We start from the raw sequence: 26,477 nt of genomic DNA on the forward strand, positions 1-26,477 counted from the left end.
CAAACAAAGGGAAATATTTCTTCACCCAGAGGGTCCTTGGTTTATGGAATTCCCTTCCAGAAGAGGTCGTGACAGCTGTCAGGCTGGAGAGCTTCAAGGCAGGATTGGACAGATTCATGGATGCCAAGTGTATCCGTGGTTATCGAAACAGATGTCCATGTGCCTATGCCTCTATGTTGGTGGAGGCAGGCAAAATTCCCTTGGGTCCCATGTGTTGGGGGTCACGGGAAAGGGAGGGTCTTGCCTTCTCTTTCCGCTCAAGATCCCCATGGACAATTGGGGGGCCACTGTGGGACACAGAATGTATTTATTTGTCTGTTTGTTTTGTCAGATACGTATTGGTGGTATACAAAGACATAATATTTATATACATGATACTAGCAAAAGAGAAATATTAGGACAAGGGAAGGAAGGCACACTGGTGCACTTATGCACGCCCCTTTCCGAATGCTGGACTCATGGGCTTTGGCCCGATTGAGCAGGGCTCTTCTTAGGTTCTTAAACAATGTTCCAGACCCCTCCCCAAAGTCGGCAGCATAGCCCTGATTTGCTGGAGGGATTTTTAAACCCCCTGCCAGAAGTAATAAACCTGACGGGGCCTCCAGACTCCCAGGCAGGGAAGGGTTAAAAGGAGGAGAGAAACCTCTTGGCCTGAGACTCCGTGGAGACCTTTAAATGGGCACCCTGGCCTGTTTGCTCCTGCGCAGGGCCTTGGCACCCGACGGCCAGCCAGGCTGGACGTTGCAGGAGGGCGAGGTGTGGCTTCCCGAGGTCAGGGGGGTGGGCTGGGGCTGAGCCTGAGGGGGAACCCAGCAGAGGGGGGGAAGCAGAAAGAGAGCTGGTGTTTTTATTTCTCCCCCCCCTCCCTGCAGAAGGGGCCTGTGGGGGGGGAGAGGTTTTGGGTGCGAAGTCGGCAGCCGCAGGGTGGTGCCAAGCACGGGCAGCCAGCGACGGACAGACGGACAGACGGGGGTGTGTGTGTGGGGAGGGAGGGAGGGTGGAAGACCAGGCGAAGGAGCCTATTTTGGCTCGAAAGGCAGCGCACTTGGGACACTGGGAAAGGCGTGGAAAACTGGCGCGCTGTGTGTTTGTGCGCCCAGGGAGGGAAAAAATAACCTCAGCGCTTCCAGTCTTGGGTGGCCGCAAGGCAGGCCGGAGAGCCAGCAGTGGGGGCTCTGGATGGGCGTGTGTGTCGGGGGTGGGTGGGAGAGAGACCCTGGTTTTGTGCAAAGGGAAGAGAAATCTCTGCCTGCGACAAGAGTTGTGAAGAAGTTGTGAAGAAGAACTTGCTGTGGTGGGACCCTGAGCATCTCCCTGCCGGTGGATTGAAAGGTCTCGTGTGGCCACCCAGGAAGGTGATGGTCAGCCAGGAAGGTGCCCGCTCGATGTAGTGTACCCGCCCTGGAGTGAGCCCACCTGGGGTGTCCCCAGGGCCTGGCCAAGCTGGCCCCATGGCAGCAGAGGTCCGACTGAAGAAACTGGAGGAGCTGGTCCTTGACCGCAGCATCGGCCTGGAGACGCTGGTGGACCTCCTGCTCTGCGTCCATCACGAGCTGAGCACTTCGCCCCTGGCCCAGGAGAAATACATCATGGAGTTCCTACAGTGGGGTGAGTCCCGGTGGCAGCTGTCAACTTGATTTAAGGAGGTTGATGTGCTGCCCCCGAAAGAGGGCAGTGAGAAGAAGGGGTGGGGGGCGCTACAGATAAATCAATCAATCAATATTATAATAAATGAATTAATTAATCCAAAGACGGGCTACAAGAATGGTGGAAGGTCTTAAGCATAAAACCTATCGGAAAGACTTAATGAACTCAATCTGTCTAGTCTGGAAGACAGAAGGAAAAGGGGGGACATGATCGAATCATTTAAATATGTTAAAGGGTTAAATAAGGTCCAGGAGGGAAGTGTTTTTAATAGGAAAGTGAACACAAGAACAAGGGGACACAATCTGAAGTTAGTTGGGGGAAAGATCAGAAGCAACGTGAGAAAATATTATTTTACTGAAAGAGTAGTAGATCCTTGGAACAAACTTCCAGCAGACGTGGTAGATAAATCCACAGGAACTGAATTTAAACATGCCTGGGATAAACATATATCCATCCTAAGATAAAATACAGGAAATAGTAGAAGGGCAGACTAGATGGACCATGAGGTCTTTTTCTGCCGTCAGTCTTCTGTGTTTCTATGTTTCTAAGAAGGGAGTTTGTGGCTTTGGGAGCATAGCTGCCCAGAGTTTATTTATTTACTTATTTATTAGATTTATATGCCGCCCTTCTCCCAGCGACTCAGGGCAGCGTACAACATCATAAATACAACAATATATAAAAGAAATCTAATTTACTTGAAAAGAATGACGCAAATTTCTAAAAATACCATACAGACACACACATTCATCCAATTCAATGATTCATAATATCGGCTGGAGACAAATCTCATCACTCATGGCCCCCTTTCCCCGCCGGCCGAGGAGGGAGGGGGTGATACATATCTCCGGAAGGAGCTTGTTCCAGAGGGCCGGGGCCGCCACAGAGAAGGCTCTTCCCCTAGGCCGCACCAGGCGGCATTGTCTGGCCGACGGGGCCTGGAAAAAGCCAACTGTTGTGGGACCGCTGGGATACGTGAGGCAGAAGACTTTGCAAATGAGGTGGGCATAGCTAGTTTGGTCTAGGGGTGAAACTGGGGGGCAGTGAGTTCATCTTTTCATACGCCTTAAAACTACTTGGGTGACTTCGGGACAATCGCTAGGAAATAGGGAGTTCTAGTATGAAAGCCGGCTGGGTGAGTTTGTGCGGGTCCTTCTCTCTCATCCCAATCCATCTCACAAGGTGGTTGTGGTGGTGGGGAAACAGGAGGAGGGAGCAGTATTGTGGGGAGGGGGTGTTGCCTTTAGCTATTTATATACAGTCAATCAAAGTAAAAGTGAAGAAATAAATAAGGTGCCTTCGATTCTATTTTAGAAACATAGAAGACTGACGGCAGAAAAAGACCTCCTGGTCCATCTAGTCTGCCCTTATACTATTTCCTGTATTTTATCTTAGGATGGATCTATGTTTATCCCAGGCATGTTTACATTCAGTTACTGTGGATTTACCAACCACGTCTTCTGGAAGTTTGTTCCAAGGATCTACTACTCTTTCAGTGAAATAATATTTTCTCACGTTGCTTTTGATCTTTCCCCCAACTAACTTCAGATTGTGTCCCCTTGTTCTTGTGTTCACTTTCCTATTAAAAACACTTCCCTCCTGGACCTTATTTAACCCTTTAATATATTTAAATGTTTCGATCCTGTCCCCCCTTTTCTTTCTGTCCTCCAGATTATACAGATTGAGTCCATGAAGTCTTTCCTGATACGTTTTATGCTTAAGACCTTCCACCATTCTTGTAGCCCGTCTTTGGACCCCTTCAATTTTGTCAATATCTTTTTGTAGGTGAGGTCTCCAGAACTGGACACATTTTACCACCGAGACTTGTGTTAATCTGAAACTTGGAGAAAAAAATCCATTTCTAATTGTCATGTTTTGTGGGCCCGGGGGTGTTGAAAGCGAGACCTTTGGTCAATTAGGCCATGACTAACTCTGGGTTGTTGTGTGGGTCACACTTCTGGGAATTTAATCCCAAGGAAAGTGGAAAATGACCGAGGGGAATGGGCGCAATTGAACCTGTTCTTCAAGGAATTCCCCGTGTAGTTGAAGCCTGGATTTGTGGCTGGAGGGTTTAATTTTGAAGTAGCACTTCCTTATGTCCACCCGGCTGGAGGCAGGACCAAACTTTGCAAAGCCTGTTCACACTCGCTTGTTTCAGGCACGGTCTCCGTTGAAGAAGGTGGGGATTGAATAGAGGAGGTTTCTCCAATAAGGACGGACACCTGCCTTGGATAAGGGGTTGGACTGGAGGACCTCTTAAGCTCCCTTCCGGCCCATGATTCTTTGTGGTCTAGTCATGAGAACGGAAGGTCTCTTTTTGTGCGTGTCACAGCAGCTAAGAAGATTGAAGGCCTGTAGACAAAAATACTTGCAGGAACTGGGTATGTCCAGTTTAGAGAAAAGAAGGACTAGGGGGGACGCCATACCAGCATTGCAGTATTTGAGGGGCTGCCACAAAGAAGAGGGAGGGGTCAAACTTTTTTTTAAGCGGCAGAATGCAGGACAAGAAACAATGGATGGAAACTAATCAAGGAGAGAGGAGAAAATTGTTAACAGTGAAGGCCAGTGGAACAGTTTGCCACCAGAAGTTGTGGGGGCTCCATCACTGGAGGCTTTTAGGAAGAACCTGGACAGCCACTTGTCTGAAATGGGGCAGGGTTTCCTGCTTGAGCATGGGGGTGGACTAGAGGATCTCCAAGGTCCCTTTCAACTCTGTTAATCTTCCTTCATTCCTTCCTTCCTTCCTCCTCCTTCTTTCCTTCCTTCCTTCCTTCCTTCTCCTTCCTTCCTTCCTTTCTTCCTCCTCTTTCTTTCCTTCCTTCTTTTCTTCCTTTCCTCCCTCTTTTTCCTTCCTTCCTTCTTTCTTCCTTCCTTCTTTCTTTCTTCCCTCTTCTTCCTTCCTTCTTTCTTCCTTCCTTCCTTCCTTCCTTCCTTTCTTCTCTTTCCTCCTCCCTCCCTCCTTCCTTCCCTCCTTCCTTCCTTCCTTCCTTCCGTCCTTCCCTTCTTTCTCCATCACTGGAGCCTTTTAAGAGGAGACTGGGCATCGTATAGAATCTCCTGCTTGAACAGAGGGGTGGACTAGAAGATCTGCAAGGTCCCTTCCAGCTCTAGTCTGATTGATTGAAGATCTGAGTATATAACAGGAGTTGCTTGTTCTGGCCTTGGTGTAGACCGGGGATCCCTTTTGTTGGGGGTCCAGGGAAAGGGAGGGTCTTGCCTTCTCTTTCTGCTCAAGATCCCCATGGACAATTGGGGGGCCACTGCGTGACACAGAATGCTGGACTTGATGGGCTTTGGCCTGATTCAGCAGGGCTCTGCTTAGGTTCTTATGATAATGTGGGTTTTGATATTCCTTGATGCTGGGCGAGGCGTGGCTCGGGAGATCGGTCCGGCAGAGCCGAACCTGGGGGCTCCTGTGGCTCCTGTGATGTGTTTCTCGGCTGCTGTGACTTTGGAAAACGCCATAAAAGGCCTCGTGCGTAGGGCAGGCTGGGCCCTCTCCTCGCTCTTTATTCCCGGGGAAGAAATTGCTCGGTTCTTCTTTGCTTTTCCTTACAGGGAGTGGGGCAGGCCTGCGGAGGGATGGGGCCAAGCGGGGCAGGGAAAAGGCTTTCGGAGCAAGACTGGGGAGGGCAGGGGGTTGCCTGGATTTCTTTTATTTATTTATTTATTAGATTTGTATGCCGCCCCTCTCCGCAGACGCAGGGCAGCTAACAACAGACAATGTAAACAAATCTAAAATTAAAAGTAATTTAAAAATCCCAATTTAAAGAACCAATCATACATACAGACATACCATGCATAAATTTTATACACCTAGGGGGAAGGGAATATCTCAGTTCCCCCATGCCTGACGACAGAGGTGGGTTTTAAGGAGCTTATGAAAGGCAAGGAGGGTGGGGGCAACTCTGATATCTGGGGGGAGCTGTTTCCAGAGGGTTGGAGCCGCCACAGAGAAGGCTCTTCCCCTGGGTCCCGCCAAATGACATTGTTTAGTCGGCGGGACCTGGAGAAGCTATTTAGCTATTTGCAGCTTCCTCCAGGGCTAAAAATTAGGATGTTCAGACAAACTGAAGAGGCTTCAGGTGACCTTAGCCTGAAAGGAAAATATAGGTTAACAATACCCATTGATGACCACAAATGGACCAGAATTTTACTGCTAAGCAAGTTAAGTGAGTTGTGCCCGATTTTGTGAGTGGTTGAGGGTTTTTTTTGGCCAGGGTTCTTAAGCGAAACGTAGCCGTTGTTAAGCGAATGGCATGATAGAAACATAGAAGATGGAACATCCCCCCATGCCCCCCCCATGCAATAGCACTTATTTAGAAACATAGAAGATTGACGGCAGAAAAAGCCCTAGATGTCTGCCCTTATACTATTTCCTGTATTTTATCTTAAGATGGATCTATGTTTATCCCAGGCATGTTTAATATTCAGTGACTGTGGATTTACCAACCACGTCTGCTGGAAGTTTGTTCCAAGCATCTACGACTCTTTCAGTCAAATAATATTTTCTCACGTGGCTTCTGATCTTTCCCCCAACTAACCTCAGATTGGGCCCCCTTGTTCTTGTGTTCACTTTCCTATTAAAAACACTTCCCTCCTGAACCTTATTTAACCCTTTAACCTATTTAAATGTTTCGATCATGTCCCCCCCTTTTCCTTCTGTCCTCTAGACTCTACAGATTGAGTCCATTGAGTCTTTCCTGATACGTTTTAGCCTTAAGACCTTCCACCCTTTTTGTAGCCCGTCTTTGGACCCGTTCAATTTGATCCATGTCTTTTTGTAGGTGAGGTCTCCAGAACTGGACACAGTATTATTCCAAATGTGGTCTCACCAGCACTCTATACAGCGGGATCACCATCTCCCTCTTCCTGTTTGTTATACCTCTAGCTATGCAGCCAAGCATCCTACCACCTGACTGCACCGTTCCCCCGTTCGTAGAGTGTCAGAAATCACTGCTTAATGACAGACATGGTTGGGGTCTGTTGCAGTTGTAAACTGAGGAATACAATGTAGGCCTCACTGGGGACTAGCTGCACCATGGCGAGCAGCACTCTGCCCATGCTCTGAAGCCCTTGGCTGCAAACTTCGCTTTTTCCCAGAGCAAACCTGGCTGAATCCGGATGAAAGCTGCACCTTTGGACTTTTGACCGTGTGTTTACTGCACAAAAGTTTCCATGGGCAGGAATGCTGCCCTCCCCCATCCGCCCCCCCTCCCTTGAGCCCCCCCCCCCAGCCGTCAGCCGCCGGTCTCCCAGGGCCCAGCTGGAATCTGAGAATTCTTGCGAGCCCAGATTCCCAACCCGGCTGGTGCCTGAAATAGGCACCCAGTGGCTCAGCTTCTTCTTTCCCTGTGTCTGGGCTGCAGGGTTGTGTAGCTGTTGGAAGAGGCCAAAAATAATCCCGGGTCTCGAGGGACCCAAAATACCCTCTTTTTTTGGCCTGGGCTCCTTGCGAGAACTGGGCGCCTCTGCAGGTGAAGAGGAATTGCAGTCAGGCAGATGGGAAGAAATAGATGGACGAGAGAAGGAGTGGATGGATGGATAGATGGGTTAGGTGAGTGAGTGAATGAGTTAGTTAGTTAGTGAGTGAGAGAGGATGGGTGGATGGGTAGTAGGCAGATAAGATAGGTGAGAGATAGATGATGGATGGATGGATAGATAGATAGATAGATAGATAGATAGATTAGATAGAGGATAGAGGATGAGAGAAAGATAAATAGATGATAGCTAGATGATAACTAGATAGATAGATAATAACAAGGATAGAAAGATGGATAGAAAGATGGATAGATAGATGGATAGATAGAGAGAGAGATAGTGGATAGAGAGCTAAATAGGTAGATGATAGATAGATTAGATAGATAGATAGATAGATAGATAGATAGATAGATAGATAGATAGAGTGGATAGATAAATAGATGATAGATGATAGATAAAACCCACCTCTGCCGCCAGGCATGGGGGAATTGAGATCCTCTTTCCCCCTAGGCCTTTACAATTCTATGCATGGTATGTATGTATGTATGTTTGGTTTTTATATTAATTGATTTTTAATCATCAATACCAAATTACTATTGTACACTGTTTTATTGTCGCTGTTAGCCGCCCCGAGTCTCTGGAAAGGGGCGGCATACAAATCCAATAAATAAATAAATAAATAAATAAATAATGGATGGATGGATAGATAGATAGATAGATAGAGAGAGAGAGAGAGAGAGATGGATAGTGGATAGAGAGCTAAATAGGTAGATGATAGATAGATAGATAGATAGATAGATAGATAGATAGATAGATAGATAGATAGATAGAGTGGATAGATAGATAGATAGATAGATAGATAGATAGATAGATAGATAGATAGATAGATAGATAGATAGATAGATAGAGTGGATAGAGAGATAAATAGATGATAGATGATAGATGATGGATGGATGGATGGATAGAGAGAGAGAGAAATAGAGAGATGGATAGTGGATAGAGAGCTAAATAGGTAGATGATAGATAGATAGTGGATAGATGATAGATAGATAGATAGATAGATAGATAGCTAGATAGTTAGATAGATAGATAGATGAGAGAGAGTAGATGGGTGGATGGTAGGTAGCTAACAGGTGAGACACAGGCAGGCAGACAGACAGGATGGTAGATAAGATAGACAGACTGAGGGGATTTGCAAAGCCAATCTGAGAAGCACCAGATATACTGGGTTTACTCCATATTTTCAAAATTCTGCCAATAACTTTTAAAATCCTTGATCTCTATGGCTGCTGAGGTGGTCTCCAAAGGGATCTAGCTGTACAACATATCCCCCCCCCCCTGATAGTGTCTAGAGCTGTAGTATTGATGTGCCTTATCATAATAATAATAATAATAAATAACAATTATTGATTAGAGGGCTCGTTGCACAGATTCTTCCTGCAAATTCCACCCGATTGCCCAATGTGGCTGTGTCGGAAATTTAAGAAATATGAGAATGGAAAAAAAACAAACCCTGCTTGTTTTCCTTCTGCCTTTGGAATTCGGTCCTATTTCTGTCCTTTCTTGGCCGGTGCCAACACCAGCTGCTGCCAGCCAGGCGCCTTTTTCTCTTCCCCTGCGAGGAGGAAGCAGGAAGGGGCTGCTTGGCAGGGCTGGGAAGGAAGGGGGCTCCTTGCAGGGCTTCTGCCCAAAGTTTTATGCCCTTCCTTTTTAAAAAAAGAAGAGTTGGCCTAAGATACTGGTGACAAGATGGTTCTTTATCTGGAGAATTTATTCATATATTAAGAACAGATTTCTCTTCCCTTTGCACAAAAACAGGGTCTCTCTCCCACCAAATTCTGAGTGGTATATGAAAACACAGGAACACTCCATCCCTCCCATTATTGTTACTCCTTCCTTCCTTTCTCCCTCCCCTCTCCTCATCTCCTTCCTTCCTTCCTTCCTTCCTCATCTCTCCCTCCTTCCCTCCCTCCCCTCTCTCCTCATCTCCTTCTTTCCTTCGTCCTTCCTTCCTCCCTCCCTCCCTTCCTTCCCACCCTCACTCCCCTCTTTCCTTGTCTCATCTCATCTCATCTTTTTTTCCTTCCTTCCTTCTTTCCTTCCCGTCTCTCCCTTCTCCCTTCTCTCCCTGCTTTTAACGATGTAGTCCAATTGAGGGACCCAGCATTCTGCAGTTAGCCAGGGCCACTTTGCTGCCCGATGCCAGCTGGACAGGGGGACTTCCTGCCAGCCCAGCTCCAAAAGGAGCCAGAGGTGTGCTGCAGAGTGCTGGGTGCTTTTGCTGGACAGCCTCGGGCCCTCCTCCCGCAGCCTCTGAGGGGGACCCTTGCCCAAGGTGCCGGACTGGGGACGATGGGGGTCTGCTCTCCCCCTTCCCATCCGTGGCGCCTGGTGCTGTTTGTGTGACCTCTAGGCGCCCCATTCCAGCCGCCTTGATCACATCCTGCAGCTATTTTTGCGCTGCTCCTTTGCCAGAGGGTTTAGCTGTCCTCCTGCCAACCCCCCCAACCCCCCCCTCCTGGATCTCTCCGCTTGATCTTCGGGTCGCCATGTGAGGAAGTTGTTTGAGATCCTTGAAGACGCTATTACCCCTCGGCTGCCAAATCTGGATATCTGGGCAGGCCGGCAGCTGAGTCACCGGGGAGGTTAAGGTTGATGGCCACCTGACGTCTTCCTGGTTGCAGACCACGTGGATTCTTAAAACACCCACCCACCCACCCCACCCTCTCAAGTTGCCACCCACACGTTTATTTTTAAGGCGGGCAGCTCAATCCTTGCGGCCAGCTGAGTCAGAGGTCCAGGGTGGTTGTGGTGGGATGCCGATCCTCTGCGGGGCTATTAATATTTGTGGACGAGAGCTTGGCCGGAGGGGCAGGGGGCTTAAAGGGCCAGGCCACTACCAGCAAGGAAACAATTGTTGATTTGGGATTGATTAAATGACTCCTGCCTTTCCCCTAAGCCACAATCACTATCAATGCTTGTTTGTTTAGATATAGAGTAGAGTAGAGTAGAGTAGAATAGAATAGAATAGAATAGAACAGAATAAGAGTAGAATGGAATGGAATAGAATAGAACAGAATATAGAAAATAATATAGAATAGAAAATAGAATGGAATGGAATAGAATAGAATAGGCGAAAGAATATAATAAAATATAGAAAACAATATAGAATAAAATAGAAAATGGAATGGAATAGAATAAGGAATAGAATAGAATAGAATAGGAGAGAGAATAGAGAAAGAATAGAATAGAATATAGAAAATAACATGGAATAGAATAGAATAGAAAATAGAATAGAAAATAGAATAGAATAGAATTTTTTATTGGCCAAGTGTGATTGGCTAACATAAGGAATTTGTCTTTGGTATATTTATATACCACTTTTACAAATTATTCAAGGCAGCAAACATACCCAGCACACCTTGCTCCTATTTTCTCCACAACGACAACCCTGTGAGGTGGGTTGTGCTGAGAGAGAGGGGCTGGCAGCTTTCATAGCTAAATGTATGACAGGGACTAGAACTCGTCATCACCTGTTGATTGGACTAAAGTCCCCCAGCTGAGGCAGGACCGGAACATAGTCAGATGATGTCTCGCATCTCCTCCTTCAACCTCTGCAGTTCAGGGTTCCTGGATATTTCATTGAATTATATTTAATTGAATGAATATGAGGAACCCCAACAATGTCCTTCTCCTTTTCTGCAGCGGAGCCGGTCACCTCCAGACTAAGACAGCTGCGGCTGCAGCGAGATGACTTCGAGATCCTGAAAGTGATCGGCCGAGGAGCCTTCAGCGAGGTGAGGAAGGGGGGCGCGCCGTACTAGGGGCTACCTTTAGAGACATCCCCCCTCCCCAAGAGATGTCCTTGCTGGTAAACCCCCCCCCCCCAGTATTTGGGGATTACGACAGATAATAATAATAATAATAATAATAATAATATAATAATAATAATAATAATAATAATAATAATAATAATATAAATAGAAACAAAAGAGCAAGCTAAAGAATGGAAAGCTCTTACTAGTACTACATCTAAACCTACATTCTTACTTTGACAAAACTCCTCTTTTCTTCTATTTTATAACTTGAAAAAATTGACCTATAAGCAGCTGATTTTCACCAGTCTTGGTTCTTGTTTTATCTTGCATGTGTCTCTCTTGACTGTTTGTACCTGCGCAGGTGGCGGTGGTGAAGCAGAAGAGGACCTCCCAGGTGTATGCCATGAAAATAATGAACAAGTGGGACATGTTGAAACGGGGAGAGGTAAAAGACCAGAGGCTGAACGTCCACCGAACCATCAGGGCTACCTAGGCATCTTGCTAATCAAGATGTCATGCCTGGTTTTTACCTGCTTTTTTTTTTTTGCCACGGTCGTTAAGCAAATCAGGCAGTCATTAAGCGAACCTAGCTTCCCCCTCCTTTGGGTATTATTATTATTATTATTATTATTATTATTTATTAGATTTGTATGCCGCCCCTCTCCGTAGACTCGGGGCGGCTCACAACACAATAAAACAGTTCATGACAAATCTAATAATTTACAATTTAAAATATTTTTTTAAAAACCCCATTTTTAAGCAGACATACTTACAAACATACCATACATAAATTATATAGGCCCGGGGGAGATGTCTCAGTTCCCCCATGCCTGACGACAAAGGTGGGTTTTGAGGAGTTTATGAAAGGCAAGGAGGGTAGGGGCAGTTATAATATCTGGGGGGAGCTGGTTCCAGAGAGTCGGGGCCACCACAGAGAAGGCTCTTCCCCTGGGGCCCGCCAACCGACATTGTTTAGTTGACGGGTATAATTTTTTTCTATTCTTTTCTGCATCTTAAAAACACACATAAATGAAAACACAGCATCAATGCCTAACAATGTACCTATAAAGTTTCCTTATCTTATCAACTTAACGAAACGTCCTAAAATTTTATTTTCATTTCATCGATCGTAACTCCACCACTTTGACAACTAAGCTAAAAAGAATAATAATAATAATAAATTATATTTAAAATAATATAAATCTTTGCCAGAGGCAAAGATAAATCTGACTTTGCTGGCAAAGGAGATCACAAAAGCAGATCATGTGATCCCCTGGGATGTATCATAACTACATCTCAATGCCAAGTGCCGAAATTTTGATCATGTGACCACAAGGATGCTCCTTTTTTTCAGTCACGTTGTCCCTTGAAGACTGCCTGTATTTCTCACGTCGATGGCAGGAAAGTTTTGTTTGACTGTAGGTGGCCTGTGACCAACTAGAGCCGGGGTCTCTAATCTTGGTAACTTTAAGCCTGGTGGACTTCAACTCCCAGAATTCCCCAGCCAGTTGTTATTATTTATTAATTTGACTTCTGAGAAAATATTATTTGACTGAAAGAGGAGTAGATACTTGGAACAAACTTCCAGCAGACGTGGTTGGTCAATCCACAGGAACTGAATGTAAACCTGCCTGGGATAAACATAGATCCATGTTTATGATGAATACAGGAAATACAGGAAATAGTATAAGGGCAGACTAGATGGACCAGGAGGTCTTTTTCTGCCGTCCATCTTCTATGTTTCTATGCCACCCAATCCCAATGGGACTCAGGGCAGCTTACAACAATATAAAAAATACACAATGAAAATAAATTGGAGAAGCTGATGGCACGATGGAATAAGGTGAAAGATTATATCTTAAGTAGAATATATGACGACAATGTGAAAAATAAACTCCAATCGCTTTTTGTATGTAAAGAAATGTAAATTGAAATTTACTGTAAATAATTTAACCCCCTAAATGGTGGAGGGGTTATTGGTGTTGGGCACTTTTTTAAAAAGATTTTTTTGTTTGTTTGTTGTGATAAAAATTTAATAAAAAAATATATTAAAAAAACAATATAAAAAATACACTACAATAATAAAAGAAGTCAAGCATTATATATCAAAGCAATAAGAACCCCATTATAAAACCAAACAAAACAAGCAGCCAATCAATGCACGTGCATAACACTCAAACACAAATTCTGGGAGTCGAAGTCCTCCAGGCTTAAAGTGGCCACGGTTGGAGAGCCCTGAACTGGAGAAGTGTAGATAGAGCCACCTGCCCTTCACTATAGGTTTGTCCCGGGGTCTCCACCTCTCTCTGAAATCTCCACTCTGCTCCTCCAGGTCTCCTGCTTCCGGGAGGAGAGAGATGTCCTGGTGAACGGAGACCAGCGCTGGATCACGCAGCTGCATTTTGCTTTCCAGGACGAGAATTACCTGGTGAGTCCCACCTGAGGGAGGGCAGGGAGCATCGCTTGGGTCTGAGCATTTAGGTGGGTCTGGCTGGCTTGGGTTTATTCAGACCTCCCAGTCGCTTTATAGAGGAGGTGGCTGCTATGAACATTTAAACTATTATGATAATATGCTGTGCTGTACTATATTTATTTATTTATTTATTCACTTATTTCTTCACTTATTTATTTATTATTTTATTAATTTATTTATTAATTAATTTATTTATTTATTTTTATGCCGCCCTTTTCCCTAGACTCAGGGCGCCCAGACTCCACCCTGCAAGGGGTTATGGGGGTCGTTAAAAGCAGACGACAGCATGTAGTACAGTATGGAATATATAGCATAGAATAGACTGTGTCGTATAACTTACCTTATACAGTGGTCCCTCAATTTCCACGGGGGATGCGTTCCGAGACCGCCCGCGAAAGTCGAATTTCCGCGAAGTAGAGATGCGGAAGTAAATACAGTGATCCCTCGATTAGCGCGGGGGTTACGTTCCAAGACCTCCCGCGCTAATCGATTTCCGCGTTATAGTGGTGCGGAAGTAAAAAACACCATCTGCGCATGCGCACCATTTTTTTCATGGCCGCACATGCGCAGATGGTGGAGTTTGCGTGTGGGCGGCGGGGAAGACCAAGGGAAGGTTCCTTCGGCCGCCCAACAGCTGATCTGCTCCGCAGCGCGGAAGCAGCGAGGAGCCGAAGATGGGGTTTCCCCGTTGCCCAGGCAAAGGGGAAACCCCATCTTCGGCTCCTCGCTGCTGCCGCGCTGCGGAGCGGATCAGGTGTTGGGCGGCTGAAGGAACCTTCCCTTGGTCTTCCCGCCGCCCAGGCAAAGGGGAAACCCCAAGATCGCTTGCCGCTTGCCGCTTGCCGTATTGCAGCTTGGAGCCTTGCTTCGCCTCCTTCACTGCAATACGGCAAGCGGCAAGTGGCAAGCGATCTTGGGGTTTCCCCTTTGCCTGGGCGGCGCTGGGGCCATGCGGAGCCGCTCATCTAGGGGGGCGTGGACCGGCAAGGTGCCCTCCGCTCTCTCTCTTTCTCTCACTGTTACCGGTGTGGTATAAGAGAGAGAAAGAGAGAGAAAGGAGGGCGACTTGCCAGTCCACGCCCCCCTGGATGAGCGGCCCCGCATGACCCCAGCGCCGGACTCCGCCGTTGCCTCTGCCCTTGTTCGGCTCTGCAGCTGAGAGGCCACGTCCACCCCCTCCTCGGTGTCCCCGGCACCCAGCGTCCCCACGCCGCCTCCACCTCCCGGTAATGCGCCCGACCTCTGCCTCTCTCTTTCTCTCTCATATACCACGCCGGCAACAGGGAGAGAAAGAGAGAGAGAAATGATAGAAAAAAGTGGAGAAAAAAAGAGAAATAAGAAAATGATTGAAGCAGAGAATGACAGGAAAGAAAGAGAAAGAGACAGAGAAGTGACTCTTGGTGATGACGTATGACATCATCGGGTGGTAAAAACCGTGGTATAGCAAAAAAACCGTGGAGTATTTTTTAATTAATATTTTTTGAAAAACCGTGTTGTAGCGTTTCGCACTAATCGAGACCGTGCTAATCGAGGGATCACTGTACACTATTTTTGGCTATGAACAGTATCCCAAGCCTTCCCTTAACACTTTAAACCCCTAAATTGCAATTTCCCATTCCCTTAGCAACCCTTTAGATTATTACTCACCATGTTTATTTATTAAAGTTTATTCAAAAAAATATTTATTAAAGGCGGACGAAAGTTTGGCGATGGCATATGACGTCATTGGGCAGGGAAAACCGTGGTATAGGGGAAAAAACTGCGAAGTATTTTTTAATTAATATTTTTGAAAAACCGTGGTATAGACTTTTTGCGAAGTTCAAACCCACGAAAATCGAGGGAACACTGTACTGCATTATACCGTACTAGGGTTGGGTCTGTACCGTGATGGAGATGTCAATCAACTCGCCTAAGAACGGAACCGTCCCTCGGCCTTAGTTTTTTTCCTCCTTCTGCCTTTCTCCAGTACCTGGTGATGGACTACTACGTTGGGGGTGACCTCCTGACCCTCCTGAGCAAATTTGGGGACCGCATCCCGCTGGAGATGGCCCGGTTCTACTTGGCTGAGATGGTGATGGCCATTGATTCCATCCACAGCATGGGCTACGTGCACAGGTGCCGTGGCTGGGGGTGGCTCCAGGGGAGGGGGTGGTGGCAATGTCCAGAGCAGCCTTCTTGGGGTTCTTCCACCCGGCCTCCTTGCCAATCACCTCCGCTCTCCGTCCGGCAGGGACATCAAGCCCGACAACATCCTTCTCGACCGATGTGGGCACATCCGGCTGGGGGATTTTGGCTCCTGCCTCAAGCTTCGAGAAGACCGGACGGTGAGACTTCCAACCGAGTTGGGGGGAGGGCAACTCTAGGGATGGGAGGAAAATGACCATCATGGCTTAATGATGGCCAAGGAGTATGGCTTTGGCCCCAAGACCTTTCTGAGTTCCTGTGCAAGCTACTCACAAACTAGGATTGCCACTGGAGGGTCTTGGCTTCAAGGACAGCTAAGGGGCCATACCAGAAACAGGACGGGGCAGTTTGGACTCTGGTTCCGAGGTTCTGACCCGCATTCTCACGGCGGCAGGTCTGTTCCATAGTGGCAGTGGGCACCCCCGACTACCTCTCCCCGGAGATCTTGCGAGCGGTGGAAGGTGGCCGCCATTCTTACGGCACGGAATGTGACTGGTGGTCGCTGGGCATTTTTGCCTACGAGATGTTCTTTGGGCACACCCCCTTCTTTGCCGACGCCGTGGTGGAGACCTACGGCAAGATCCTGAACTTCAAGGTTCGTGGCTGGAGGGCGACGGGAGGGTGGATCGAAAGTGGGGTGGGTGGGTTAACGTGCCCCAGTGCTGGACCGAGAAGTGGTTGATGGTACCCTGGTTCTACTGACAGGGGAGGGTCTTTGTAGCTGTGGGGTCCTGAGCACTCTCTGAGCTGGGTGGTTTTCTTGGAGACCTTTCACGACCCAACTAGGGAACACCATCAGTGCTAGAAGAAGGGGGGGACTTTTCGGAGTGGAGGAGGCAGAAGAGAAGGAGGACTATGAGATTCTTGGTACTCTCAGACCTTGCTGGAGCTTTGCAGATACAGTGGTGCCTCTACTTAAGAATTTAATTCATTCCATGACCAGGTTCTTAAGTAGAAAAGTTTGTAAGTAGAGGCAATTTTTCCCATAGGGATCAATGTAAAAGCCAATAATGCAGGCAAACCCCTTAGGAAAGAAATAAAAGCTCAGAATTTGGGTGGGAGGGAGAGGAGGAGGAGGACAGTCGTACATTCCCCACGAGAGTTACGTGCCTTGTAACCTTTATTTTATTTATTTGATTTGTATGCCGCTCCTCTCCGTAGACTCGGGGCGGCTCACAACACAATAAAACAGTTCATGACAAATCTAATAATTTACAATTTAAAGTATTTAAAAACCCCATTTTTAAACAGACATACATACAAACATACCATACATAAATTGTATATGCCCGGGGGAGATATCTCAGTTCCCCCATGCCTGATGACAAAGGTGGGTTTTAAGGAGCTTACGAAAGGCAAGGAGGGTAGGGGCAGTTCTAATCTCTGGGGGGAGCTGGTTCCAGAGAGTCGGGGCCGCCACAGAGAAGGCTCTTCCCCTGGGTCCCGCCAACTGACATTGTTTAGTCGACGGGACCCGGAGAAGACCAACTCTGTGGGACCTGACCGGTCGCTGGGATTCGTGCGGCAGAAGGCGGTCTCGGAGATATTCTGGTCCGATGCCTTACTTTCCAGAGAACCCTAGCAGCTAACGTGGTCAGCGCATGTAGCCCAGGCCCTGTTCTGGTCACTCACTCGCTGCTTCCCCCTTTCTTTCCAACGTTCATTTTCCCCCAAGGACCATTTCCGCTTCCCGCTCTCGGCCCCAGAGATCCCACCGGAAGCGCAGGCCTTAATCGAAGGGCTGGTCTGTGCGCGGGAGACGCGCCTGGGGCGGAACGGCATTCAGGACTTCAAGGAACACCCCTTCTTCGCCGGCATCGACTGGCAGGGCCTGCGCGACTGCAGCCCCTCCTTCGTGCCCGAGTTTGCCAACGCCACGGACACGTGCAACTTTGACGTGGTGGATGACTGTCTCACCGACATGGTGAGAGGGGGAGGGGTACGTGAGCTCTTCTTTTTCTCCCCTATTCGTATGACCGTTCATTTAGTGACCATTCAAAGTTAACCACGGCAATGAAAAATGTGACTTGGGACCGTTTTTCACACAACTTTCCCTCTCTCCTTGGTCACGTGATCCCAAATTCAGACAGCTGAAAACTGACTCTTATTTATTTATTTATTTATTTTATTTATTTATTTATTTATTTATTTATTTATTTAAATTGGATTTGTATGCCGCCCCTCTCCGAGGACTCAGGGCGGCTCACAACAAATATAAAAACATAGTAATAATACATCTAAATCCAATTAATATAATTAAAACCCTAAAAATCCTAAAATAATTTAAAACATTCATTATCATTCTCTCCATAAAACATACTAAGAAAAAATCACTTGTTGGTCAGGGGGAAAGATCCAATGACCCCAGGCCTGGCGACACAGATGAGTCTTTGAACTTTTTTCGGAAGGAGGGTGGGGGCATTGCGAATCTCCGGGGGGGGGGAGCTAATTCCAGAGGGCTGGAGCCCCCACAGAGAAGGCCCTTCCCCTAGGTCCCACCAGCCGACATTGTCTGGCTGATTTATGATGGGTTGAGGGTCACGTGATCCCTTTTTGTGACCTGGAAATCGGAGTCACAGAGGGGAACACCAGGTTCACTTAATAACCCTCTTACTTACTTAGCGACTGTAGTGATTGTGGTTACTCTGCTCTCACTGACAACCTCCCCCCTCCCCTCTTTTCCAGGAGACCCTGTGGGACGTCATCGAGACCTCTCCCCTCGGAGTGCAGCTGCCCTTTGTGGGCTACTCCTACACTTACACGGCTGTGAAGTAAGAGGCACCCTTTTGTACTTTGCCAAACTTGTGTGTAAGTTTGCGCCCAAAGGCTTAGGCTGGAGCTGCAACCTAAAAGTTTTCTTCCTGGTATCAATTTCCACCAGAGTTTTGGGTCCAAAGTTTGTTCTCAGCAGCAGAACGGATCCTTGTTGCATCCTCGTTTTTCCCCATCTCAGCACCTACATTTGTCCCCCCTACAAAAAGATATTGACAAAATGGAACGGGTCCAAAGACGGGCTACAAGAATGGTGGAAGGTCTTGAGCATAAAACATATCAGGAAAGACTTCATGGACTCAATCTGTAGAGTCTGGAGGACAGAAGGAAAAGGGGGGACATGATTGAAACATTTACATATGTGAAAGGGTTAAATAAGGTCCAGGAGGGAAATGTTTTTAACAGGAAAGTGAACACAAGAACAAAGGGGACACAATCTGAGGTTAGTTGGGGGAAAGATCAAAGGCAACGTGAGAAAATATTATTTTACTGAAAGAGTAGTAGATCCTTGGAACAAACTTCCAGCAGACGTGGTTGGTCAATCCACAGGAACTGAATTTAAACATGCCTGGGATAAACATAGATCCATCCTAAGATAAAACACAGGAAATAGTATAAGGGCAGACTAGGTGGACCATGAGGTCTTTTTCTGCCGTCAGTCTTCTATGTTTCTATGTTTTAAGAGGGGTGGGCTTCAACTCCCAGAATTCCCCAGCTTTATGGCAAGGGGGAGGGGCAAGCACTCACCCCCACCTGCTTTCCAGGTCTGGTTTTGGTCCCAAGAGCTGGGCCAGGACTTTAAACAGGCCCAGTAGGGTTGGGGGGCTGGCTCTGCCATATGGCACCTCTGTTGTTGTGTGAGGGATATTTTATCTCTGGCTTTTTATTTCCCCCCCTTAGAGCAGTGGTTCTCAACCTTTTGTAATGCCGCAACCCCTTAATACAGTTCCTTGTGTTGTGGTGACCCCCAACCATAAGTCTAGCGCCAATTCTCCCAACAGAGCTTGAAGCTGATTGGCAGGAAGGTCAGAGGGACAGACCCACTGTCAACTCCTGATTGGTCGGATTGTAAAAATATGTTCCAGGGCGCCAGAATACAATTTAATTTAATTTAGTTTTAGAAGCTTTAGTTCCTAACAACACCATGGGAAATTTGTCTTTTCCCGTGTTGTTAGGCAACCCCTGTGAAACGGTCATTTGACCTCCAAAGGGGTCCCGGTCCCCAGGTTGAGAAACCCTGCCCTAGAGGTTTTATAACAATTGTGTTCTTAGGAGTTGTTGTTAGCCACCTGGAGTCACCTAGCATGACAAGCAACCACGCCTCTGTTCTCCACAAATACATGAAATAAACCCAGCTGTGGAGAATTCAAAAAGGACCAGCTGGACATACCGGGAGTCCTCAACTTACGACCACCATTGAGCCTGAAATTTCCATTGTTGAGCAAGACAGATGTTATGTAAATTTTGCCCCCGTTTACTGCCTTCCTTGGCACAGTTGTTCAGTCCGTCTTCTCCGTTAACTTTGCTGGTCAGGTCATCGCAAAGGGGCACCCAGTGACTCCCCGGGACACGGCAACCGTTATAAATACGAGGCGGTTGCCAAGCACCCGAATTCGGATCACGTAGCCACAGGGATGCTGCAACGATTGTAAAGCATGAGAAAACGATTGTCAAGTCCCTTTTTTCAGTGCCCATTATAACTCTGAGCGGTCACTGCAGGCGTGGCCGTAAGTGGAGGACTGCGTGTCCAGGTGCCGTGGCTGGAGAGCCGCGGTCACTGAGACTCCCCCCCCCTCTCAGACAGAAAGAGCGCCAGGGAAGGGAGCCTGGTCCCATCGCCATGGAGGTGGAGCCCGCTGGGAGGAGGCCGTCCGGAGCAGCCCAGGAGACGCCTCCAGGGGAGGAGCTGGTAGGTGGAGAGGGGGGGGGCAGCTGGGAGGGCGGCCATCGCTTAGCCATGATTTCGGGGGGAGAATAAGTGAAATTTAAAATAAAAAAATAAAATAAAATTAAGAGGCTCTTCAAAGACCTGTGTGCAAAAGTAAAATGAGAGAGGAGAGAAGAGAAAAAGGGAGAAAAGGAGAAAAGAGGAGAGAGGAGAAGAAAGGAAAGAAGAGAAAAAGGGAGAAAAGGAGAAGAGAAAAGAGGAGAGAGAGGTGAGAAGAAAAAAAGGGAGAAAAGGAGAAGAGAAAAGAGGAGAGAGGAGAGGTGAGAAGAGAAAAGGGGAGAAAAGGAGAAAAGAGGAGAGGAGAAGAAAGGAAAGAAGAGAAAAAGGGAGAAAAGGAGAAGAGAAAAGAGGAGAGAGGAGAGGTGAGAAGAGAAAAAGGGAGAAAAGGAGAAGAGAAAAGAGGAGAGAGGAGAAGAAAGGAAAGAAGAGAAAAAGGGAGAAAAGGAGAAGAGAAAAGAGGAAAAGAAGAAAGGAAAGGAGAAAAGGTGAGAAAAAGAGAAGAGAAAAAGGGAGAAGAGGAGATGAGAAGAAAGAAAAGGAAAGGAGAAAAGGTGAGAAAAAGAGAAGGGAGAAGAGAGGAAAAGAGAGGAGAAGAGAAAAAGGGAGAAGAGATGAGAAGAAAGGAAAGGAGAAAAGGGGAGAAAAAGAGAAGAGAAAAAGGGAGAAGAGGAGATGAGAAGAAAGAAAAGGAAAGGAGAAAAGGTGAGAAAAAGAGAAGGGAGAAGAGAGGAAAAGAGAGGAGAAGAGAAAAAGGGAGAAGAGATGAGAAGAAAGGAAAGGAGAAAAGGGGAGAAAAAGAGAAGAGAAAAAGGGAGAAGAGGAGATGAGAAGAAAGGAGAGGAGAAAAGGGGAGAAAAAGAGAAGGGAGAAGAGAGGAAAAGAGAGGAGAAGAGAAAAAGGGAGAAGAGATGAGAAGAAAGGAAAGAAGAGAAAAAGGAAGAAAAAGAGAAGAGAAAGAGGAGAGGAGAAAAGGGGAGAAGAGGAAAGAAGAAAAAAGAGGAGAGGAACATAGCCTGACAAGTGCATTGCTGGGTTTTATTAGCCTGATCTGGAGCAGCTGCAGAGGAGGCCCTGGAGACAGCGGGAGGCTCGGTTGTGTGTTCGTTACACCATCACCGCTTTGTGTTTCCTGCCAGGCCTGCAAACTGTCCGATGGGCAGAAGCTGGACCGGTCATTGTTCCTGGAACTGCAGGCGGCCTTAGAGGAGGAGCTGAAGAGCCGGGAGATGCTGTGTCAGGAGCTCAGCATGGTCAAGGTGGCCAACCAGACTTTCGCCAGGTGAGACGAAGAGGCGGGCAGCTCTTATTGGAAAGCCAATAAGGTCGGGGTATGTGGATCTCAGGAGGTAGCTGATTTCAGAGAGTCGGGGCCACCACAGAGAAGGCTCTCCCCCGTGGACCTACCAGCCGAAACTCTACGGGACCCAAAGAAGGCCAACCTTGTGGGATCTTACCGGTTGCTGGGGAGGTATGTGGCAGCAGGTGGTCTCGGAAATAACCGGGGGCCCCCTTGTCCCCCCCCCCCCCCCGCAGCCAGCTGAAGGAGGCCGAGAGCCGAAACGTGGAACTGGAAGCTCAGATCAAGCGCTTGACGGAGCAGATCGAAGACATGAAGGCAGCGTCGGAGGAGGGCAAGTACTAGACCCTTCCCCATCCTGATCCGCTCTGGCCTCCCTTACTCCCCGGGGTCACTTGGGTCACCCCCAAAAGCACAGGGAGGGCTCGGATTCTGGGTTTGGTGACCGTTCGAAGTTACAACAGCCCCAAACTTTGTGACTGTTGGCGCATCTCTGTGATCGCGAGATCAAATTAAAACGCTTGGCAACTGGCAGGTACCCATGACGGTTGTTGCCCTTCCCCGGGGTCATGTGATCGCCATTTTTAACCATCCCAGATTCCCAGCCAAGCATAGCCAGATTCGCTTAACGACCGCATGGCCCACTTAACAACTGCAGTGATTTAACAACGGTGGCAAAAGAAAGAGACAATAAGACGGGTGAAACTGCGCCCAGCGATGCCGAGAGGATCCCTCGCATGGAATGCACGAGGCTTGGCAGCTTTGGACTGCGCAGCGGGTCTCGGCTGGTGGGTGCAGCTGCTCGCAGGCCTGATGTGTTTGAGCATGGATGCTTGTCCCGTCCCCCTGCCGAGAGCCCCCCAGCCCCTCGTTTTTTCTTTTCCTTACAGCGGCTTTAGTCTGGAGCCCCCCCTGCCCCCCCAACCTCAGCCAGCCTTCCTTGCCCTGGGTGGGAGGGCCAGCCCACGTAAGACTGCGGGGGAGAAAAAAAATAAGCAGGGGCTTTGTGTAGCTGAACAAGCCTTGCTGGGATTTTTTTGGGGGGGGGGTTTGCACCTCTTTCTTGGCCCCTGATGTCTTCCTTCCGCCCCATTTTAACATTCTGTCCCTTTTAAAGAGCCATCAGCTCTGCGCAGGGCTGGAAAAAATGGCCCTGAGGGGTTTTCTTTTCAAGGGGACTACGAACATGGTTTTGTGAAGGTTCTATAACAGTGATGGCGAAGCTTTTTTCCCTCGGGTGCCATAATTCAGTGCCTGGGGAGGGTGAAAACAGCTTCTGCCCCCACCTGGAGGCCAGAAACAAGAGTGTTTCCCAACTTCTGGTAGGCCCAGGACGCTCGTGTTTCGCCCTCCCCAGGCTTCAAAGGCTTCCCTCGGGCCAGAGGGTAAAAACGCCGTCCCCCATCCTCCTGGAGGCTCTCTGGAAGTCAAAAACGCCCTCCCAGAGCCTCTGTGCGAGCCAAAACTCAGCTGGCCGGCACACACATACACATTGGAGCTGAGCTGGGGCAACAGTTCATATGCCAGCAGATGTGGCTCCGCATGCCACCTATGGCACCTGTGCCATAGTTTCGGCATCCCTGCCCTAGAAGGTGTTATTATTATTATTATTATTATTATTATTATTATTATTAATTAGATTTGTATGCCGCCCCTCTCCGAGGACTCGGAGCGGCTATGCAAGGAGTACAGGCTATGCAAGTAGTAGAGGCTACGCAAGGAGTAGAGGCCGCCACGTGGGCGTTCTCCCCCTCCCTTCTCTGTCCGTCGGTGGACGCTGCGCCCTGCTGACGTCGACCTCTGCTTTCTCTTCTTTCCAGCCAAGTGGCAGCGTGGCATCGCGGCTATGTGAATATCCGCTTGTGGTACCTCTGTACCGGCCCTTGCTGCTCTTTTCGAGGGTACGTCATCCGCTTTCTTTGGGGCGCATGCCGCTAACTTTTCTCGCTCCCAGCACTCTCCCCCTTTGCACTGCATGCCTTCAGCTGGTTGTGGGTCTGTGTGCGTCTTCTACACCCGTTTCCTTCACAGGCACCACCAGGACTCCAAAGCCCATTGGCCTCCATCCCGAGACCCAGGGCCCTCCCGTGGTGTCCTTGTGAGCCAGGCCACGGGCTGATGTGGGCTTCTGAACCTGGGGAGGTTGTGGTTTCTGTCTCTTCTTGATTGACAGTCACTGCAGCTTTGGTCCAACCTTTAAGAATCTGAAGTCAAAATTTGAGGACTTGCAAGATGGACCAACTCTTGAAGGTCTGACTACCACTAGACTTTCCTGGTTTCAGCATAACCGAGTTGGAAGAGGTCTCGGAGGTCTTCTAGTCCAGTGTTTCCCAACCATGGCAACTTGAAGATAGCTGGACTTCAACTCCCAGAAGTCCCCAGCCAGCATTCGCTGGCTGGGGACTTCTGGGAGTTGAAGTCCAGATACCTTCAACTTGCCAAGGTTGGGAAACACTGTCCTAGTCTAACCCCTTTCTCAAGCAGGAGACCGTGTACTGTTTTCAAAGGTCAAGTCTCTTCTGAAAAACCTCCAGTCTCCTGAGATGGGAGCTAAGAAGCCCACCCAGCCCATCCTTCCCTTCCCCCACCCTCACACCAATATTCCACGACTCTGACCTTATAACCTCTGACCCCGGAAGGCAGACATTGAAGCCAGCTCACTTTGAAATCTGTTTGTGATCCTCTGTGATCAACAGAGGGTCACAAATTTTCTACCCATTAACATCCCTCTCCTTGATCCGGGTTTGCCCACCAAAATTTCTCCTCTCCCCTCGTAGTTTTATAACCCATAGTTTCTCTGTTTTCCTGCCCCCCTCCCCCCGCTTCTCCCTTCCTTCCCAAACTAAAAACTTTCCCCACATTTGCAAGTTTTTCTGTTTCAGAACGTGGCCCGAGTGGATTATTGGAGGTGGCCCCTTTTGAGATATATTGGCCACAGCTTGGGTAGACCTTTTCTTTGAAGCATCCGGATATACCTGTTGCTGGCCCAGGACGATTTGCAACCTAGGGGTGTCCCGTTTTAATTCTGACGAAAGTGGGGGCTTAAGATCCCTCATCTGGACACCGCATGGACTACTAGCGAAGTTCTCTGCCCAGGAAGGGTGGGATGGGGTCTCTCTGCAATCCCATTTTTTTCCAGCCACCCTGTATGCAACTACAGAAGCTAACAATGTAAGTTTACGGCTGTACCTTTAAGAGCCATTCCCTGCTTGGCCATCAGAGGGAGCCAACGATGCTCCTCTTGGGGAAAGTTTATACTAGAGAGATTCATACTTGCTGTTTGTATATTGTATACAGTATACCTAGTTATCGCACACCCTCCCCTCAAGAGTCTTTGGGAGCCCGGCATCTTGACCAACTGCGTTCCCTTTCCAGGTACGTAGGCCCTGCATCGCCCAGGTGGGGCACCTGCCCTTGTGCACTGGTGGGCACGGATTGGAGGCCTCCAACCAGGGCCAAGTGGAAGCCGTTTGAGCCCCTCCTGGCTGGGGCAAGGAAGACTCGGTCACACCGGCTGCTTGCAGCTGCCCCAGCAAGCCTAGAAATGGGGACCAGCCCCTTTGGGTGGAGGGCTGGCCTGGGCCCAGGTGGCAAGGCCGCGTCCTGGAGACCCAGCCGCCCCTCTGGTTCCCTCCTTTGCTTCGAGGCCACCGACCCACCGCCTTGGCAGGGGAAGCAGCCGGGGCTGAAGAGACGATCCAGGGACCCTGCTTTTCTAAGCATATTTGCACTCTGTACAGACCCCCCCCCCATAAAGACACCACCCCCTCCCCAAAAATTCTTGGACGGCACTTTTGGAAACGTACATCGTTCCCCAAAATTCCAAACGAAGCCGGCGTGCTGAAAACACTTCGCCCAGGACCCTGCAAAGAATTTGGAGATTCTTCCCGTGACTTTTGCCGTTCTGGTCATTTCTGATGCCCCTGGGGGAGATGAGGGTCAGAAGGGGCCCTGGGGGCAGGAGGAAAAGCCCCCCCCCCCGATCCAGCCTTCCTCGGTGACCTGTGAGAAGCGACACCTTCCTCAATGAGAAGAAGGCGACTGTGTCTTTCCCCAACAGTGCACTCCGGCCGGCTGCAATTTGTGCTTCTAAGGCCACAAGCCCAATCTGACCCCCCCCCCCGCAAGGCCTTGAGGTGCCCACGGACTCCGCAGGGGGGCCGCTAGTTTTAAACTGCCAGGCCCTGTTTTTATCTGCACTATCTCCACGTTTGAAAGCAGCGGGCAACCTGTAGCCCGCCACGGCTCAACCCTTTGTAAGGTATTTCGAATGGTGAGGGGGGGGATGTGTCGGCCCTTCCTGCCTCAAAGCGGGAGACCCAAGTCTCTAGTCCCCATGTTTGGAAGAGTGTGCGCATGTTTATGTAAAACGCAAGCTTGTGTCTGGGGAGGGGGAACGTGGGGCTTTTCACTTCAGGCCCCCTGGGGGTCTCTCTCTCGCCTTCCACGCCCCAAATTATTTATTGTTCCTCCTTTGTGTAAGGCGGTGCATGGGCTGCGCGCATGAGGACACATTGTACGTTTTCCAGGGGGAATAAAGTCGGATGATTCCCGGCCCTTCGCAGTGCAAGGAACGCTTGGAGGGTTTTGCAGCCGGAAGCAAATCCACAACGGAAAGTGGGGGTGGGGGCCCCTGTGCTTGTGGGTGTGAGTGCACACACACAAACGCATGCGAAGAATCAAACGCTAGCAGCTGTGTTTTCCCACAATCCCCTCCCAACCAGGCCTTTCACCCTTTGAGAGAGTCCTCGACTTACAACAGAGCCGGGGGTGGCACAGTGGTTACAGTGCAGCCCTGCAGGCTACTTCAACTAACTGCTAGCTGTAGTTCAGCAGTTCAAATCCCACCAGCGGCTGAAG

At 48.6% G+C, this 26,477-nt stretch overlaps 1 protein-coding gene across 5 annotated transcripts; it reads left to right on the top strand.

Annotated features, from left to right (window-relative positions):
• Positions 1 to 787: 787 nt before the first annotated feature.
• Positions 788 to 26,174, top strand: DMPK (DM1 protein kinase). 5 transcript variants are annotated; one of them, XM_070764733.1, is made up of 15 exons: positions 1,022 to 1,608; positions 10,831 to 10,922; positions 11,305 to 11,388; positions 13,276 to 13,371; positions 15,383 to 15,531; positions 15,647 to 15,740; positions 15,995 to 16,195; positions 17,276 to 17,539; positions 18,286 to 18,371; positions 20,173 to 20,281; positions 21,457 to 21,599; positions 21,854 to 21,951; positions 22,508 to 22,584; positions 23,438 to 23,518; positions 24,993 to 26,174. In XM_070764733.1, exons 1-15 carry the CDS (start codon positions 1,452 to 1,454, stop codon positions 25,089 to 25,091), a joined length of 1,830 nt encoding a protein of 609 aa, XP_070620834.1. In that variant the 5' UTR covers positions 1,022 to 1,451; the 3' UTR covers positions 25,092 to 26,174. The 5 variants fall into 5 exon arrangements, 4 of the variants coding, with proteins under 4 accessions (XP_070620832.1, XP_070620834.1, XP_070620831.1 ...); XM_070764730.1 differs by lacking the exons at positions 22,508 to 22,584; positions 24,993 to 26,174 and adding an exon at positions 24,500 to 24,597 and having other exon boundaries at positions 1,023 to 1,608; positions 17,276 to 17,524; XM_070764729.1 differs by lacking the exons at positions 22,508 to 22,584; positions 24,993 to 26,174 and adding an exon at positions 24,500 to 24,596 and having other exon boundaries at positions 1,023 to 1,608.
• Positions 26,175 to 26,477: the final 303 nt, after the last annotated feature.

This window comes from Erythrolamprus reginae, chromosome 11 (assembly GCF_031021105.1).
Source record: "Erythrolamprus reginae isolate rEryReg1 chromosome 11, rEryReg1.hap1, whole genome shotgun sequence".
Classification (NCBI taxonomy): domain Eukaryota; kingdom Metazoa; phylum Chordata; class Lepidosauria; order Squamata; family Dipsadidae; genus Erythrolamprus; species Erythrolamprus reginae.

Excerpts from the sequence above, each read along its gene's own strand:
- DMPK (XM_070764733.1), top strand. The coding sequence starts at position 1,452 with ATGGCAGCAGAGGTCCGACTGAAGAAACTGGAGGAGCTGGTCCTTGAC. Across the intron at positions 20,282-21,456 it reads CGCCTCCAGGGGAGGAGCTG|GCCTGCAAACTGTCCGATGG; the intron begins GTAGGTGGAGAG and ends GTTTCCTGCCAG. Across the intron at positions 21,952-22,507 it reads GAAGGCAGCGTCGGAGGAGG|CGGCTTTAGTCTGGAGCCCC; the intron begins GCAAGTACTAGA and ends TTTTCCTTACAG.